At 33.1% G+C, this 15,036-nt stretch overlaps 3 protein-coding genes across 4 annotated transcripts; 1 reads left to right on the top strand and 2 right to left on the bottom strand.

The window, feature by feature from the left end:
- Positions 1-2,114: 2,114 nt before the first annotated feature.
- LOC123897645 (basic leucine zipper 34-like) lies at positions 2,115-7,499 on the bottom strand. The gene is made up of 5 exons (XM_045948359.1): positions 5,376-7,499; positions 4,804-4,894; positions 4,548-4,674; positions 3,184-3,341; positions 2,115-2,487 (listed from the first exon to the last, which is right to left on the bottom strand). Exons 1-5 carry the CDS (start codon positions 5,972-5,974, stop codon positions 2,419-2,421), a joined length of 1,044 nt encoding a protein of 347 aa, XP_045804315.1. The 5' UTR covers positions 5,975-7,499; the 3' UTR covers positions 2,115-2,418.
- A 1,756-nt stretch (positions 7,500-9,255) lies between these two features.
- On the top strand, positions 9,256-11,082 carry LOC123897646 (zingipain-1-like). The gene is made up of 2 exons (XM_045948360.1): positions 9,256-10,085; positions 10,490-11,082. The coding sequence occupies exons 1-2, from the start codon at positions 9,647-9,649 to the stop codon at positions 11,080-11,082; spliced, it is 1,032 nt and encodes a 343-aa protein (XP_045804316.1). The 5' UTR covers positions 9,256-9,646.
- Positions 10,772-14,859, bottom strand: LOC123897644 (pentatricopeptide repeat-containing protein At1g06270-like). Of its 2 annotated transcripts, none has more exons than XR_006805113.1 (4): positions 13,850-14,859; positions 13,710-13,753; positions 11,823-13,004; positions 10,772-11,104 (listed from the first exon to the last, which is right to left on the bottom strand). XR_006805113.1 is itself a non-coding variant. In XM_045948358.1 (4 exons), exons 3-4 carry the CDS (start codon positions 13,725-13,727, stop codon positions 11,916-11,918), a joined length of 1,107 nt encoding a protein of 368 aa, XP_045804314.1. In that variant the 5' UTR covers positions 13,728-13,753; positions 13,850-14,408; positions 14,495-14,859; the 3' UTR covers positions 11,587-11,915. The 2 variants fall into 2 exon arrangements, 1 of the variants encoding a protein (XP_045804314.1); XM_045948358.1 differs by lacking the exon at positions 10,772-11,104 and having other exon boundaries at positions 11,587-13,004; positions 13,850-14,408; positions 14,495-14,859.
- Between the last annotated feature and the right edge of the window lie 177 nt (positions 14,860-15,036).

Raw genomic sequence — 15,036 nt, 5'->3', positions numbered from 1 at the left:
TGAGCGGTGCTTAAATACACTTTTAATCCCATGAATATGAGATTGAGATTTTTCATTTGTTATATATAGATGTTTCAAGTTTTAACATGACTTCTATTTATCATATTTTAAATATTAAGTCATCTAATTTATTATCATGTCATCAATTTTTATTTTATTTTTATAATTCATGTCATCAAATTAATGGCAGAAATATTTGAAATGGATGAACAAAATTTGTAAGAAATTATATTTTGGGAATTATATTTATGCACCATGTATAAGTTTATTCCTTATACATAATAACTCATACCGTGAAAATTGTGGTTTTAATCTTAAGATGAGAAGTACCGTGTACGTTATAGATTGAGTTTACAATTTGACAAATTAACAAATTGGTTCAATAGAATTAAAGTATGACGGCAGGCTTTGACTCCTAAGCCCAACAACTATCCATTGACCTTTTAGTCCAAATTTTTAGAAAGTTCAAAGATTATTGAAGATCTCCTTTTTCTTTTCATTTTTTTTCTTTTGACAATTTTAAGGTATGTATTACATTTAGGATATTTGAAAAGTAGGACACACTATTAACAATAAATTGATCAAAATAGAAAGAGATTTGAACCTCTTAAACTTAAATCGATGGTCCGAGATTTGATTCCTATAACTTCTATGTTTGAAAAACATTCGGTTGGGAAAGACATTATACTGTCTGTATCTATAGTGGAAGTTGCTAAAAATAACCGTTTATAGTAGAGATGTGATATTTATCTCAACATTTCTTCAATATTCTTTGGCAAGGAATTTTGTACCAAGAGTCACTTTGGATCTTCCTTAATCAAAAGAATGAAATATGCATATCCAACTTAGTTGCAATATCAGTTTAAACTTTGTTTAAGAAACAAAAGGGGATACAAAAGGTATTCACACTCAAATACAAGGGCAGCTGCAAGGAAAATATATGAATCAAATGTCAAAAAAAACAAGCCACACCCTAAAATACTAGTATTTTCTTAAAGTACATTGATGAGGATTCACACACCACTTGTTGAAAAGACATGTTTGACCAAATACTATTTCCAACTAAGCCCAAATCCTCAATGAATCCACAAGAAGTGTATGCTACCACACACGAGCAAATCCATCCGGCACAACGTCGTTTGATTAGGATTAGACGTTGATTTGCAAATAACATCGTGAACCCTCAACAAGTTCAATGATTTTTCACTCTAGTCTCGAGAGATCTTAGTAAATAAAAGAAATATTGAATGTCCCGAAGGAAATAAGTCCGACAGCATCACGAAGCAATTTAATTGGCTATATAACACCAATCTACCGGCTAAAGTCAAATAATCAAGCGATTGGCTTTAAAGTAAAAGGTGCTTCGAGATGTTTTTGCGATAAAAAATTCTCCCTGTATAGCAATGCTGATAAATAAAATATTTGCGCAAGATGAAGATACCACACTTTATTCTGAAAAACCTCTCGCCCACCTTATTTAGAACGAGTGTTTATTATCTCCCATGAGCTCAACCGTCGTCCTCTGCCACACTTCACATATGTTTGTTTCAGCGTTTGATATTCCAAATTCACGTTGCAAAACAATGTTGCCGCAAAATTATGTAAATCACAACAAATGCAGCTCTAGATACGCGTTTACTCATATTTGTCACAGAACCAAACAGACAATTCATCAACTTCGTTCGTCGATCTAGGCCCAAGTCGAATGAGGAGGCCACTATCTCCTAAATCTACTGTCAATTGATTTATCTACTTTTGTTGTTGACAGCCAATTAATGTATATGTATATCTAGATAATAACAAAACCTTATCCATGCTATAGCTACCTTTAATAATCAATGTAGATATAAAATAAAAAAGCAAGTAGCAAAAAAAAAGATCCTCTGCCAAAGATCTAAGAAAGCTGGTTAAATTTGTTAGTATATGACTACAAAATTGCATATTCCATCTTGGAATCAACTAAACTCACAAGTCTCAATTGAATCTGACCTTTTCTAACTTTTGTCATGACATAAGTTTTTATAACAAAGTATATATGACACACAAAAATTGATTCATGAAACAATTAAAATTCCATTATATATACAACACAAATTGAGCCAAACTGATAAATATTTACAATTTGGATTTTTTAATTTATATATCAAATAAAATGATTACATATTAATCATAAAAATACAACCAAACAACCTATTAAATTCAATATGACTTCATGACTAACACACTTTCTTTCATTTCATCCATAATCCATCACTCCACAAGCCCACTAGTCTTTGTTTTTCCAATGAATGATTGAAAAAAAACCACAAAACAAGTAATAAAAAATAATCAAAGACACCAAATAAATAAGTGAAAGAATCATCAACAAACATTATTATTATGATTATACCTCCATTCCATTTTTTCTATATAAATATATCAAATTAAAGCAGACACAACAGTTTCTTCCACCCTATCTTTTGATGCCACTGCAGCACATGTATTTCCCTGCATTCCAATCATGCAAACTTTGAGAGTGGTCCCTAAAACACATCACGTGCTTCCTCTTGTTTCATAACAGAAAGAACCCTACTAGTACTAATACTAGTACTACCATACCACCCAATAATGTCACTTCTCCATCCTCCAATATAGTTTCCTTTTTCATAATAGATATTATAAGTTTGATTTTATGGTACAATTGACTGCAGACGTTAATTTAAGAGATAAAAACTGGATCCGAATTTCCTGCTGTTGGAGTTTAACGCAGTTTAACGCAGTAACAGATCGCAGCCATTCATTACAGATCAGACGGTTATGATTTAACACACAGTTTTATATATTAAAACAATATCAGCCACATATTTTAGATCAGACGGTTCTGATCTAAACTGTGTGAAAACTGCACCTTTTTGGACAACATTAAATCCTGTTCCATAAAAACTTAATCTAACGATTTACAGTTGACTACATTGTGAAATCGACTGATTTATATTTGTTCTAATTAATTTTTCACAATATATCTAACGACCTGATAAAATGTGACATCATCCAATTTACATTACAATGTCATAAGAAATGAAAATAAAAAATAAAAAAAATTCTCCCATAAAAAATAGAAAGAATCACAATATAATGTGCAATAATATATAAGCTAGCTAGCTACTTAATTAGTGTGAATCTTCTGAAGGGTTGAGTTCATACATTGAGAAGTTGTTCATTTTCTGTTTGAGCATCACACATTGGCTTTTGTGATGGAGATGGTAAGGGTGATCCATTAACATTTTCAATCTTCTTGAGATTCTGATTGTGATATACTTGTCTTAATCTCTCTATTTCCCTCTTCAGTGCCTCTTGATGAGCTGCATGCAAACATATCATTAATCAAGATCAGATAATTCAAATTTAAACTTAGTTTTTTAAATTATAAACGAAAAATTTGTATTTTATATTAGACGTTCGATTTTGATTGAGCAACTTATGACCTGAATGTGTGAATGTCGAGAATCTTGACTTTAGCGAATTTGAATTTAATTAATTAATCCAACATTCTTATATAATAAAAGAGTCTTAAATATAGAGGAAGTATTGAGTTTGAAGTTTGAGGCAGGGCACAAGAGAAGTACTACTATTACTACTATGAGACAGGGCACATGATCATATACAGACACATAAATAGGCATGCATGCAAACAGAAACACTTTCACTAAATTCAATATAAATTGGTGTGCAGTCTCATAATTATTGGCCTGTTTCTTCCCTTATAAAATTTAATGAAATACAAGTACTAATACTATAGTCTATAGTATGCTACTTTTGGATTGGAGTTGTCTACACTCAGAAAATAGTAACCGTAGTGCAGTCGATCATATATGAATCGATAGATTAAGATTAGATTATCTAAACTTAAAGTCCGAAATTTATATTTATAAATAATTAAAATCCCACCTTAAAATATAGACTGACTGATCTTGATCATACGGTCTATATGTACTAATTACATGCAGTGTGATTGCCCTGAATCCAAATCCGCAACTTTCACGATAGAGGGCTAGAAATAGTGCAACTTTATTAGTAGTAATAACTCTTCACCCCAATTTGGCTAATCTATCTATGTAGTTTTATTATTCCTCTCTAGCAAGAAAACTTAACCAACTTCAAGAAACTACTATTTGGTCTAGATTCCAATCCTAGTTCGTGCATATGGAACAGTATATGTGAGATAAGTCAATCTCTTAAATAAATTTCAGTAATTTTAAGGGACTAATATATGTAATTGCGTGTAGGAATACGGAGTACTTAGTTTGCTTTAAAGCTATGCTATATCTTATTGACGTGTTTTCTCATTAAAACCGTATTGTCTTTCGATTGAAAAGTACACATTTTTCTTATCCTCATAAATTCACTCATTAATAATAATATATACATATTCATGCTGTTTCAAATTATAAACAAAAATTTGGACTAAATACGTTAACTTTCTTTGATCAAATTTTATTTATAATTTGGGACAGGTAGAGTATTTAAATAATCAAAGAAATAGTATAATGAAGAAATAATTAAATTACCATCTTTGAAAATTTTGTCTTGAGCTAGAGCTGCAATTCTTTGCTTGAGAGCACTGTTATCAACATTAAGAAGCAAGCGTTGATGATCCAAAAATGCAACTCTTGGAGATAGCACTGAAACTTCAGCCTTCAATATTGGTGGTCAACAAAAAGTCAATAACATTATCATTATTTGATCATTTCTACTATACTATACACATCAAATAAATAAATTATATAAAAATGATTATGAAATCATGTTATGTGACAAACTAACCTGCAATGAAGTTACACTTCTCTCAAGCTCTGATATGTATTGCAGCTTCCTCACACGTGACCTTTGTGCTGATTGCCTATTTGCCAAGATTCTAATGGAAAAAATTAAAAAATAAAAATAAAAAGAATTAGTTGCAAGACTCAAAGAAAATATATAAATTAATATAGAAAATATAAAACATTTCATAGAAACCAAGAAGGACAACAAACTATATTGGTTTTGAAGATCCACAAATTATTAAAATTAAGAAATCGGAGCCTTGTAGTTGTGTGTGAGTTTCTGGTGGTAATTGTCATTTTCTCTACGGACAAGCTAATCAAAATTATAACTAGAATATGAAATTCATGCTCATAAAAGAAATATTCTACAATAATGAAGTATAATTAAGAACACATTCTCCAGAATTGTGTCATGTTGGCATTGCAAAGTTTCTTAGGAAAATTAAGCATATTTTTATAAATGAAACATATACTACTAGAAAAAATTGAAAATTAGAGATGAAAAAAATAAATTAAATTTCATCCTAAGTGTTAACATAACATATATATATTAAAATTTGCATGATAATTTACCTTTTGACTCTCTTTGGATCAGTAATTCTATCATTAGAAGAAGTAGAATTGTTGTTATTTTGAGGGTGTGAATTTTCTTGATTGCATTGGCTTTCAACCTCATCCGGTTCATTTTTCAATTGCTTCTCATAACCTTCCTCTTTCTTCATCACCTTCTTCTCTTGTTTATTTGTCTCATTCTCATCATTGAAAAAATTCTGATCCGAAGGACTCGAAGGATTCGACGAGGACAATGTCGGCGGCATATTATGAACACCGGCTATTTCATCGTTGAACATCGACAAAAATTGTTCATCATCAAACTTGTCAAACTCATTATCATTGTTGGTATGTTGTTTACTAGGACAATCATCGAGCATTGGCGTTTCATAGAAGGTAACAGAATCGCTCACCGACCTTCGGTGAGCGCCTCGCCTTGCGGACGAGAAGTCGAGAAATTCGTCCACCCATGAAGGATTTTGACTATGATGATGATTATTGTTTGTGGTTGTGACAATGTTATTAGGTTGTGACATGTTTGGCATAATATTTTGTTGGTGAATGGAAAAATCTGGCCAACTAGGTGACATATTTGGAATCTTAGGAGGTAATTGTGCCATTTGAGAGACAAAATTAACAAACAAGAATTTTGCAAACCTCAAAATATGTTTTTGTTTTGTTGATATTGATAATGATGTAGTATTGTATAACAACAAATGCTATATATCTAAATATATGAACATTTCATTTGCATGAAAATATTAATATACAATATATGAATGAGAGAGAGAGAGAAGAAAAATGAAAGTGATGAGCCTCTAACACAACCCTTTAATAAATATGTATATCCCCAGAAACCATAAGGGAATGTTAGAGGGAAGAAAGCTAAAGTTAATTAAACAATATAATCATGATTTTTTTTTTCTTTTTTGTGATGTGAAATGTGTTTTGAATTTTTAAATATTGTTATATTTTGTTTAAAGATATAAAATCCTAAAAAAAAAAAAAAAGATTTATTTTTTGAAGGGTATCTTGTGTACAGTAAGGGTCACATGGGGATGGAGAGGGAATGGACAGCTATGAACAGCTGGGAAGAGGGACTCAACGGTGTTACTGGAAAGTCGCCAGTGGATTTAATAGCTAGTGGGAATCAGCCACCACGTGCCCTTGTGGCCTTCTCTTTAGTGACATGCCCTTATAATAATCTTTTCTTATTACAATTTTTGTTATATATGCTTATCATAACTTACTAATTTTAGCCCTTTCAAAATTATATTGTGTGTTTATAAATTGCAATATTAATAAGTTCAATCATTGGTTAAAGAAAAACAGTCAAACTCTAGCTAACCAATTAGGTACATTGGAAGGAATTTGAATTCCTTGCGGTCGAGATCCACACATTTACGTAATTACTATATCGGTAGTCGTTAAATCATAATCAGACAATACATATTTAAAGTTTGATTATTTATTTTTTAAAAGATCAAAATTAGTATTGAAATTTGAACGGTCATCGATGTCCGTCCTGAGTACGTGAATGTGAGAAATCTTTGAATGCAAGGAAACCAAATTCCATTTGAAGTAGGTTAAAGATCTCAAATTAGAGTGTTTTATTTTTAGAAAAAAAGCAAAATGAGATGCATATCTAGTGTCCAAAATTAAGATATGAAAACAGAATTAGGTAATTGATTTGATTCGGATGAATCGTGTCCATGTTATTGATAAAATTTTATTGAATAATTCATTGTCTCTAAGACAAAAGGAGAGAGAACCCCACTTAAGGGGGTTAGTGATTGATGAAATCATATGGGTTTGTGATCTTTAACTTAGAGGAGAACAAAAGCCATGTGCATAAGATAATTAGATACTATTTATAATAAGGGGGTGTAGTAGTTATTCATGGGGTGCAATGTTTTTCATTAATCATTTTTCATTAAAAAGCTAACTATACAGTAATTTAAGATATAGTTAGGATTGTGTGGACTCGTGGGATTTGGGGTATGAGCTGTGAAAGAGAGGAAAAAGTGAGGTCTTCTTGTGAAGATCATGTTATGCTCCCATGTGAATTGTTTGCATGCACTATATGCTTTCTTTGCTTTGTCCCCAAACCATTCCCACATGTAGGGTATATGCTCTCTTTCTCTCTATGTGGATGTGCATATATGTCTTTCTATGTACCTTCTTCCATCATCTTATCTTAATTTGAATTAATGTAGTTTTATAAGGAGATAAAAGTTTGACATATATAGCACATGATTAAGAGCACCTTCATGGGATTTCATATTATAATCAATAGCATCTTTAAGTTCATAGGTATGCAAGGGTTGAATGTCTTCCAAACTTATATCTATGGAAAAATTAGGGTTTGTAGCTTCAACAAACTCACGTCCGACATAAGGATTATAGTTCGCCCAGTTAGAGCAGATGGAGATTCTCGGACAGGGAAAAGCGGCACTCAACATCGATAATAATATACATGAGAATATAAATAGAATGGAAATCTAAACACACTTGAACGTTATTGGATCACTAATTCATTTTAATAACCCTTGATTATTTGCATGTGATTTTCTTCTAAATGTGACATTATTTTGGTGCATGACCAATTTTCTAATGGAATAATTTGTTGCTAGGAGTCTCGTATTAAATACATATAAGTGCTTAATATGATACTTAAGTTATAAGACTATCCCACCTAATGAATTAGACTTTTGAGTTAGAGTCTCCTCATCTATTCATATATAAATATGGTTAGACAGGTATGTATATTAACATCAAATGCAGTGAGAAGGACATACCAAAAAATCATAGTTTTGGTCACTAAACTATGGATCTAATACGTTAGTACCACTCTCTTTTCAACATTTTCGCTAACACTCGTTCTTTAATCGATTGAAATCAATATGAATCTCTTGCTTTAAACATAGATCCCATGTAAAGTAATGAGACCTACATGAATTTCATCTGAATAAAGAGTGAGTGTTAGAAAGAGTGTTAACGTATCTCATTTTCAGAAACAATCATAAAACTTGGTTGGCAAATCAATCATCATATTCCACAATCATGAAGACCACATTGCAAAATTTGTTAGCTTCATTATGTACTACTACAATATTTGCAAATACAATAAACTATGTGCTCATTGAAGTAACAAAAGAATCCTAACTAACATAAGAATCCCAATCAATAAAGTAAAGAATCTCCAATGTTTTATGCAATTTCCTTTTTTATATATTTGTATTTTCAGAAGAAATAAAAATGTTTTTTATTAATCAATGTTTTATTTTCCCAAATTTCGATGGGAAGATAAGATGAAATTATTGATCTAAGTTTTAAATACGGAAAAGCTTCTCATTCCATTATTTTAGTAAAAGTGAACAGAATAAAAACACCACTAACAATTAGAAATGCTTTTCATACAAAGAGACTAAAAAATGAGACTTTGCGAAATTCTATAATAATCACTAGAAAATGTTTATTGTTACTACAGATTATACATAATGTGTATTGTTAGCTAAGTGACCTAAATGTAACTAAACCTAGTTATGGGACTAAAACAAATCAACAAATTATTTAAGGTACCAAAAGAGTGATTTAGTCTAGAATATATTCAAATTTAAATTTATTTTTGTCTGACATAAACCAACTCCATTTGATTTGTAAAATGTATGTACCGGACAGAACATCACTTGACATCACAAATGTTTTTAAGGTATTAAACAAGTGTTGTCTTATACGATGTTTGGTGGACAAAAATGTAATTTTAGTATTTTAGAAAACTTATGCAGAGGATAAAAAGTTGTCTTGTGGTTTAATTTTTGTCTCATGACAGTTTTAAAATCAAACACAACACGACAGAAATAGTCGTGTACAATTTTTTATTTTTTAGTAGATCAAACGCACCCTAAAGAGATGAACTAAATTTAAGAAATAATATTTAATTTAAGACAATATCAGCCTAAACTATATATCAAACAAAAATATTTATAGTCTACATGTAAATTCAAAATAAACTGAAACTGAAACTATTCACACCAACTGAAACTGCCTAAATTGTGGAAAATGCCTAACAAGACCTGTACGTCTTCTTTATGATCATGCACAAAAAATGAGTTCCACAATTCTTGTCATGCTAAAACTCTCAAAACAGAATTGAATATGCATTGCAAATTTGTAATGCATAAATAAAATAAACAAGACATTAAGAAGTAATGTATGTTGTTTATGATTATAAATATCAAGCTATGCTAATGCTATCATTTAACATATCCACTAAAAAGTAAGAACTAACCATGAGGACAACTATAACATTAAGCATTGTTATACTCAATCTTGTTGTGTGCAATCTATGGATAACTGCAAGTGCATTTCCTGCAATGCAGACAAAAACTTCAACTGACCCGAAAGTCATGAAGAAGAGGTATGAAACTTGGCTAAAACGACACGGACGACATTATGGAAACAGAGAAGAATGGGAAGTTCGTTTCGACATTTACCAGTCAAATGTTCAGTTTATAGAGTTTCACAACTCTCAAAACCACACTTACAAGCTAACAGACAACAAGTTTGCAGATCGTACAAATGAAGAGTTCAAAAGCAGCTATTTGGGTTTTCTGCCTCGGTTGCGTGCACAGACAAATTTCACATATCATAAACATGGAGTTCTGCCAAAAAGCGTTGACTGGAGGAAGAAAAGTGTTGTTACACATGTCAAAGATCAAGGCCGTTGTGGTAATTTATTGCAAATCAAGTTTATTCATTTTCTCAGATATTAAAGTTTAGCTGCTAATATACTATTATTATATACACACACATATATGCGCAGAACCACAATCCTCGACAGTTAAAATTAAAGTGTAGGAGATGTAGAGGATTTAGCTCCATACAGTCATACACAATTAAACGTCAAGTCTATACAAACTTTATATGAAGTCTTTGTGATTTAAATTTGACAGTAGTTATATCTATTACGGTTACGGAAGTACTTTCTTATCTTAAGGAATTACCTAACAACAAAACGTTTTTTTAAGTCTTCTGATGTTTATCTAATCCTAAGTTAGCTAGCTAAAGATCGTGCTTAAACATTTACGAAATTTATGTTTTGAGCTGACATGATGGTGTCAAACTCGATGCAGGAAGTTGTTGGGCATTCTCAGCCGTGGCAGCTGTGGAAGGCATCCACAAGATAAAAACAGGAAAGTTAGTTTCTCTATCAGAACAACAGCTGATAGATTGTGATACTAAAAGAGGGAATAAAGGATGTGAAGGTGGCGACATGTATATAGCATTCAACTACATCAAAAAGCATGGAGGGCTAGCTACTGCTAAAGAATATCCTTTAACAGGAACAAGTGGTACCTGTAACAAAGCAAAAGTTAAAAGCAATGCGGTAACTATAAGCGGCTATGAAAAAGTACCTGCTCGCAATGAGAAAATGCTAAAAGCTGCAGTTGCTCATCAGCCTGTCTCCGTTGCAACTGATGCTGGAAGTTTTGCATTTCAATTTTATTCAAAAGGTGTCTTTTCTGGAAGTTGTGGAAAGGACCTCAATCATGCCATGACTATAGTTGGGTATGGAGAAGAAAATGGTGAAAAGTATTGGCTTGTGAAGAATTCATGGGCAAATGACTGGGGTGAATCAGGTTATGTTAAGATGAAGCGTGATATTAAGGATAAAGAGGGCACTTGTGGCATTGCCATGGATCCTACCTACCCTGTCAAACATTAAGCAGCATGCTAGGATAATTGACCTGTTGTGGTTGTAAAAATGAAAGATGTTAGCTCAAGAAAGATTGTTCACGCTAACAAAGAAACGTTTTAGGAAGACACAACAGCTATTGATTGAATTTAATAATATGGTGAAGAAAATTCCACAATACTATCCAAATATAATAATGCAATATACTTTGCTCAATTTCTCATTTTCACCATTCAACCTTCCCTTAATGAACACCATTGTAGGTCCCTGAACCAACCTCAGTAGACCTGTCCTTGAACTCTGAAAAAGAAATTGCTCCCCCGATATTTTTAAATTTTTTGTGATTGCAACGTTAAACATGTGTTATCATTTCAGCTAAATAAATTATTCAAAAAATAAAATAAAATATTCAACCAAATAAAGAGAAGTCGATTATAAGGTTAGTAAGCTATAAAGAAATCATGCAATGCCAATGATCATTCCTGAGAAAAACAAAGATGACTGTAAACTGGAACGATAAAGCATTTCCCACCATTTTATAATCTGTGTAATTGATATTATTATACTGTTTCTGTGCAATTGATATTACTAATACACAAAAAGTTACTCCATTTTCCTGTGTCAAAAATAAACTATACAGCCGAATTATTTTAATTTTAATATAATACAGCCGTCAAAGTCAGCCTAAGGAACTTTAATTCTACAACTCAATCAAACCTGTTCCTGTATATGCTCACTCCTTTTCCAAGCGTTAATTTAAGAGATCATACCTCCAAATGATTGGCAAATCTAAGATTCAAGAGCTGCAACTCTCTGCTTCATCGTTAAGAACAGAACTAGGCTAACTATAAGTAATTTAACAGCTAAGATTTAAGTTTTGCAAATCTTTCTCTCACAGCACAAGCTATCTTCCACTCATCGATGCTCGCCAAACCTTCGATTATCTTCAGCCTCACCTTGATATACGGTATAAAACCTCTTTCTGTCATCCCCATAACAACCTTTGCAGCCAAAACATACTCACGTCTCGCCAAGCAACCTTCAACCACCAACTCATAACTCTCAAATCCGACAGAGTTTCCCTCTTTCTCCAGGAACTCAATCACCTCAACAGCTTTCCATATCTCCTTGTTTGTCCGTAATGCTGTCAAGAATTTCACCACTGTTCCATGGTCTGGGGTCAAACAATATTTCTCCACCATTTGCTTCATTAAATCTTGAGCGTCAGAAGTCCTTCGGGCTTTGCACATTGCACCAATTACAATGTCGTAACTATTTGAATCGGGAATACATCCTGCTCCACCCATACCCTTCAACACATTAACTGCCTCCACTAACCGATCAACAGCACAAAGAGATGATAGTAGATAATTACAAGTACCACAGTCAGGATGATATCCAATTGATTGCATCTCAAGTAAAATATTAGCCACAGAATGCGACAGACATCGCCGGTCCAACCAAGCAGATGAGAGGAGAACATGAGTCTGAGGAACTGGTAAGCAACCAGAACGTAGAGTCCGTTGTAGGATAGCGAGTGCAAGAGGAAGGGGGTGAGAACTTTGGAGGGTGTAGGAAAGAAGGTAGGAATAGGTTAGCTGGGGCTTATAGCGTGGTCTGATGGATATAAAAGATTGCAACATTTCATCAACAATTTGCACTTGTAAGTTCTGCGGAAAAGACGATAAAAAAGAGAAAGGATTTGAATTTTGGGATCGAGACAACTCCGTGGAAATGATATCAGGAATTTTAACATAGTTTTTGGCTTCTACTTCAGCTCTAACAGTCGGTTCAAGCTTTTGCAGTGAAGAAGAAGCTGAATGAAGTGAAGAACATTGGTTCAGACTAAGGAAGAAATGACGAACAAGTCTATGGCACATTGCTTCTCCAATCACCGGTCTTGATCCACTAATAGAGTAGTGGAGTACTTTGTGCAATGCGAAAAATGACACCTGTGGCCCAGCAAAATGCTTAGTGGTTCAGTAGGAGCAAAAGGGCTAAGGAATTATGTCACAAACATACAGGCGAAAAATGCAAAGATAGGGATAAACATTGATAAAATGTCCTTTTTCATGGGTGGATATGCAACTTCGACTAGAAATCGAAACTACCAACTAAACATTGCTAGGCAGTTAAAAAAATTTTAAAAAATGATGATGAAATCATAAAAATGTTGCATGCCATACAGTACATCATCGCCAAGAAGCTATGGTAGCTGCATAGCAATGTATAGCATCCATGTTGAATTAACAATGGTAAAACACTCATAAGTAAGCTCAATATGGTATACACGTACATGAAATTGAGGATATGATGATATCCTATGAAATTGAGTTAACAGTGGTAAAACACTCATAAGTATGTTCAATATGGTATACACGTGCATGGACGCTGACACTGACACGTCGACACCGATAATAATTTGTAAAAAAGACATAATTCAATGTAATTATAAGTGTCGGTGTCGTGTCCCGTGACACGCCTAATGTGAGAAGTGTGTGCTTCATAGATGAATCAACATATTTTGTATGTTTTCCTTATCACATAGTAACCACCACCTAAAGAATCTGTTTTTCTAATTTCAAAACCAATGCAATTCACTATGCAGTCTTCAAAATGGGAATTAACCTAACTATAAATTGCATCATTTAGCATACCTTATTTATCAGTGCCATCAAAACAGAACCAACAATATTTTGATCTGCATAAATAACAGAAGCAATAAAAATTTCAATTTTTTGGAGTTAGAAAAGAAAATGGTTTGTGGGTGTTACAAGAAAAGGGTTTTCTAGCATACCCAGTGACGGTGTAGTGGTGAGGACTATGAGAGATGGTGAGTAGAACCCGACTTCAGATCTTCAATCTTTAAACTGAAAAATGGGGAAAATGGTGACGGTGAGAGTGGAGGATGGGGCGGCGGAGGGAGTTGATTGCGGTGAGAGCTTTTGTTGTTTGTTGAAGGAAAATGTGATTTTGCTTTGTTTTAATCTCAACCATTGAAAATTAACTTTTCCACTTGTCATCCAACTATGTAACAAATAGACTAAATGGAAGACACATTAAATGGACCATATCCAAACTCGTGAAACTCGACTAAGGTTCGGTTTGATAAAAAATAAGGGATAATGAGTCCAGGTTGCCTCCATTTAACCTATTCTCCATTTAATCCATTAATTACATGGATGTGTGACATGTGTCAAAAAGATAATCCAATGGCTGAAAAATTAGTATTTGTTTGGTTAAAATGAAAATGCATCTCCCAGTAACTTTCCCCTTCTCATCTGATACGGAACTCCTCTTCTTCTCATCTCCGCCGCAGTCGACGCCGTCCCTTTTGTTCAATCTCGGCGCCGCCCCTATAATGGCAAACCACAACAAAATTGAAATGAATTTTGACAAAAACAGTTGAATCAAACCAGCAAATACAAGCCAACTAACTAACTTAACAAAATTCATCTCTGAGAAGAAGTGTTATGAAACTTAGAAATGATTCAAATTCCAGAATGAATCAAAGGGAGGAATGAGTTGCAATGCGAGAAGGAGGAGAGATCGAGAATGGAAAAACGCCGTGGAAGATGACGCGTCGAGACGGAACGATGGCGAAGAGGGAAAGGAGAACATGGATCAAAAGGTTCGTTCGACGGTGCAGAGAAAGATAAAGCGTGATTTCTGGTGTAGCGGCGGATGGCGGTGGAGATTAGAGGAAGATGGAGTTTTGTATCTGTGAAAGGGAATTACAACAAGTTTTTTTATTAAACAAATACTTTTTTCTTAAGTTTTTATTTCAGCCCTTAGATTGTTTTTATTACACATGTCACACATCCATGTACTTAATGGGTTAAATGGAGAATAGGCTAAATGGAGGGAACCTGGATTCGGGGATAATTGATAAGTTATCTTATAGCAGATAGTTTTTAAGTTAGTTTTTATCTTATAGTGAATAAGTTAGCTGATTAAATTTGTAGTGTTTGGTAAAATTGACGG

Source organism: Trifolium pratense, linkage group LG7 (assembly GCF_020283565.1).
Source record: "Trifolium pratense cultivar HEN17-A07 linkage group LG7, ARS_RC_1.1, whole genome shotgun sequence".
Lineage (NCBI taxonomy): Eukaryota > Viridiplantae > Streptophyta > Magnoliopsida > Fabales > Fabaceae > Trifolium > Trifolium pratense.
The sequence above is the reverse complement of the archived record's forward strand: the minus strand, read 5'-3'. Positions and strand labels throughout refer to the sequence as shown.

What these genes read in the sequence shown, in the direction of transcription:
- LOC123897646 (XM_045948360.1), top strand. Translation starts at nt 9,647, where the DNA reads ATGAGGACAACTATAACATTAAGCATTGTTATACTCAATCTTGTTGTG. An exon ending in CAAAGATCAAGGCCGTTGTG is followed by an intron (nt 10,086 to 10,489) that starts GTAATTTATTGC and finishes AACTCGATGCAG; the next exon opens with GAAGTTGTTGGGCATTCTCA.
- LOC123897645 (XM_045948359.1), bottom strand. Translation starts at nt 5,974, where the DNA reads ATGGCACAATTACCTCCTAAGATTCCAAATATGTCACCTAGTTGGCCA. An exon ending in AGACAAAATTTTCAAAGATG is followed by an intron (nt 3,342 to 4,547) that starts GTAATTTAATTA and finishes GTTTGCATGCAG; the next exon opens with CTCATCAAGAGGCACTGAAG. An exon ending in AAAATGAACAACTTCTCAAT is followed by an intron (nt 2,488 to 3,183) that starts GTATGAACTCAA and finishes ATTGGAATGCAG; the next exon opens with GGAAATACATGTGCTGCAGT.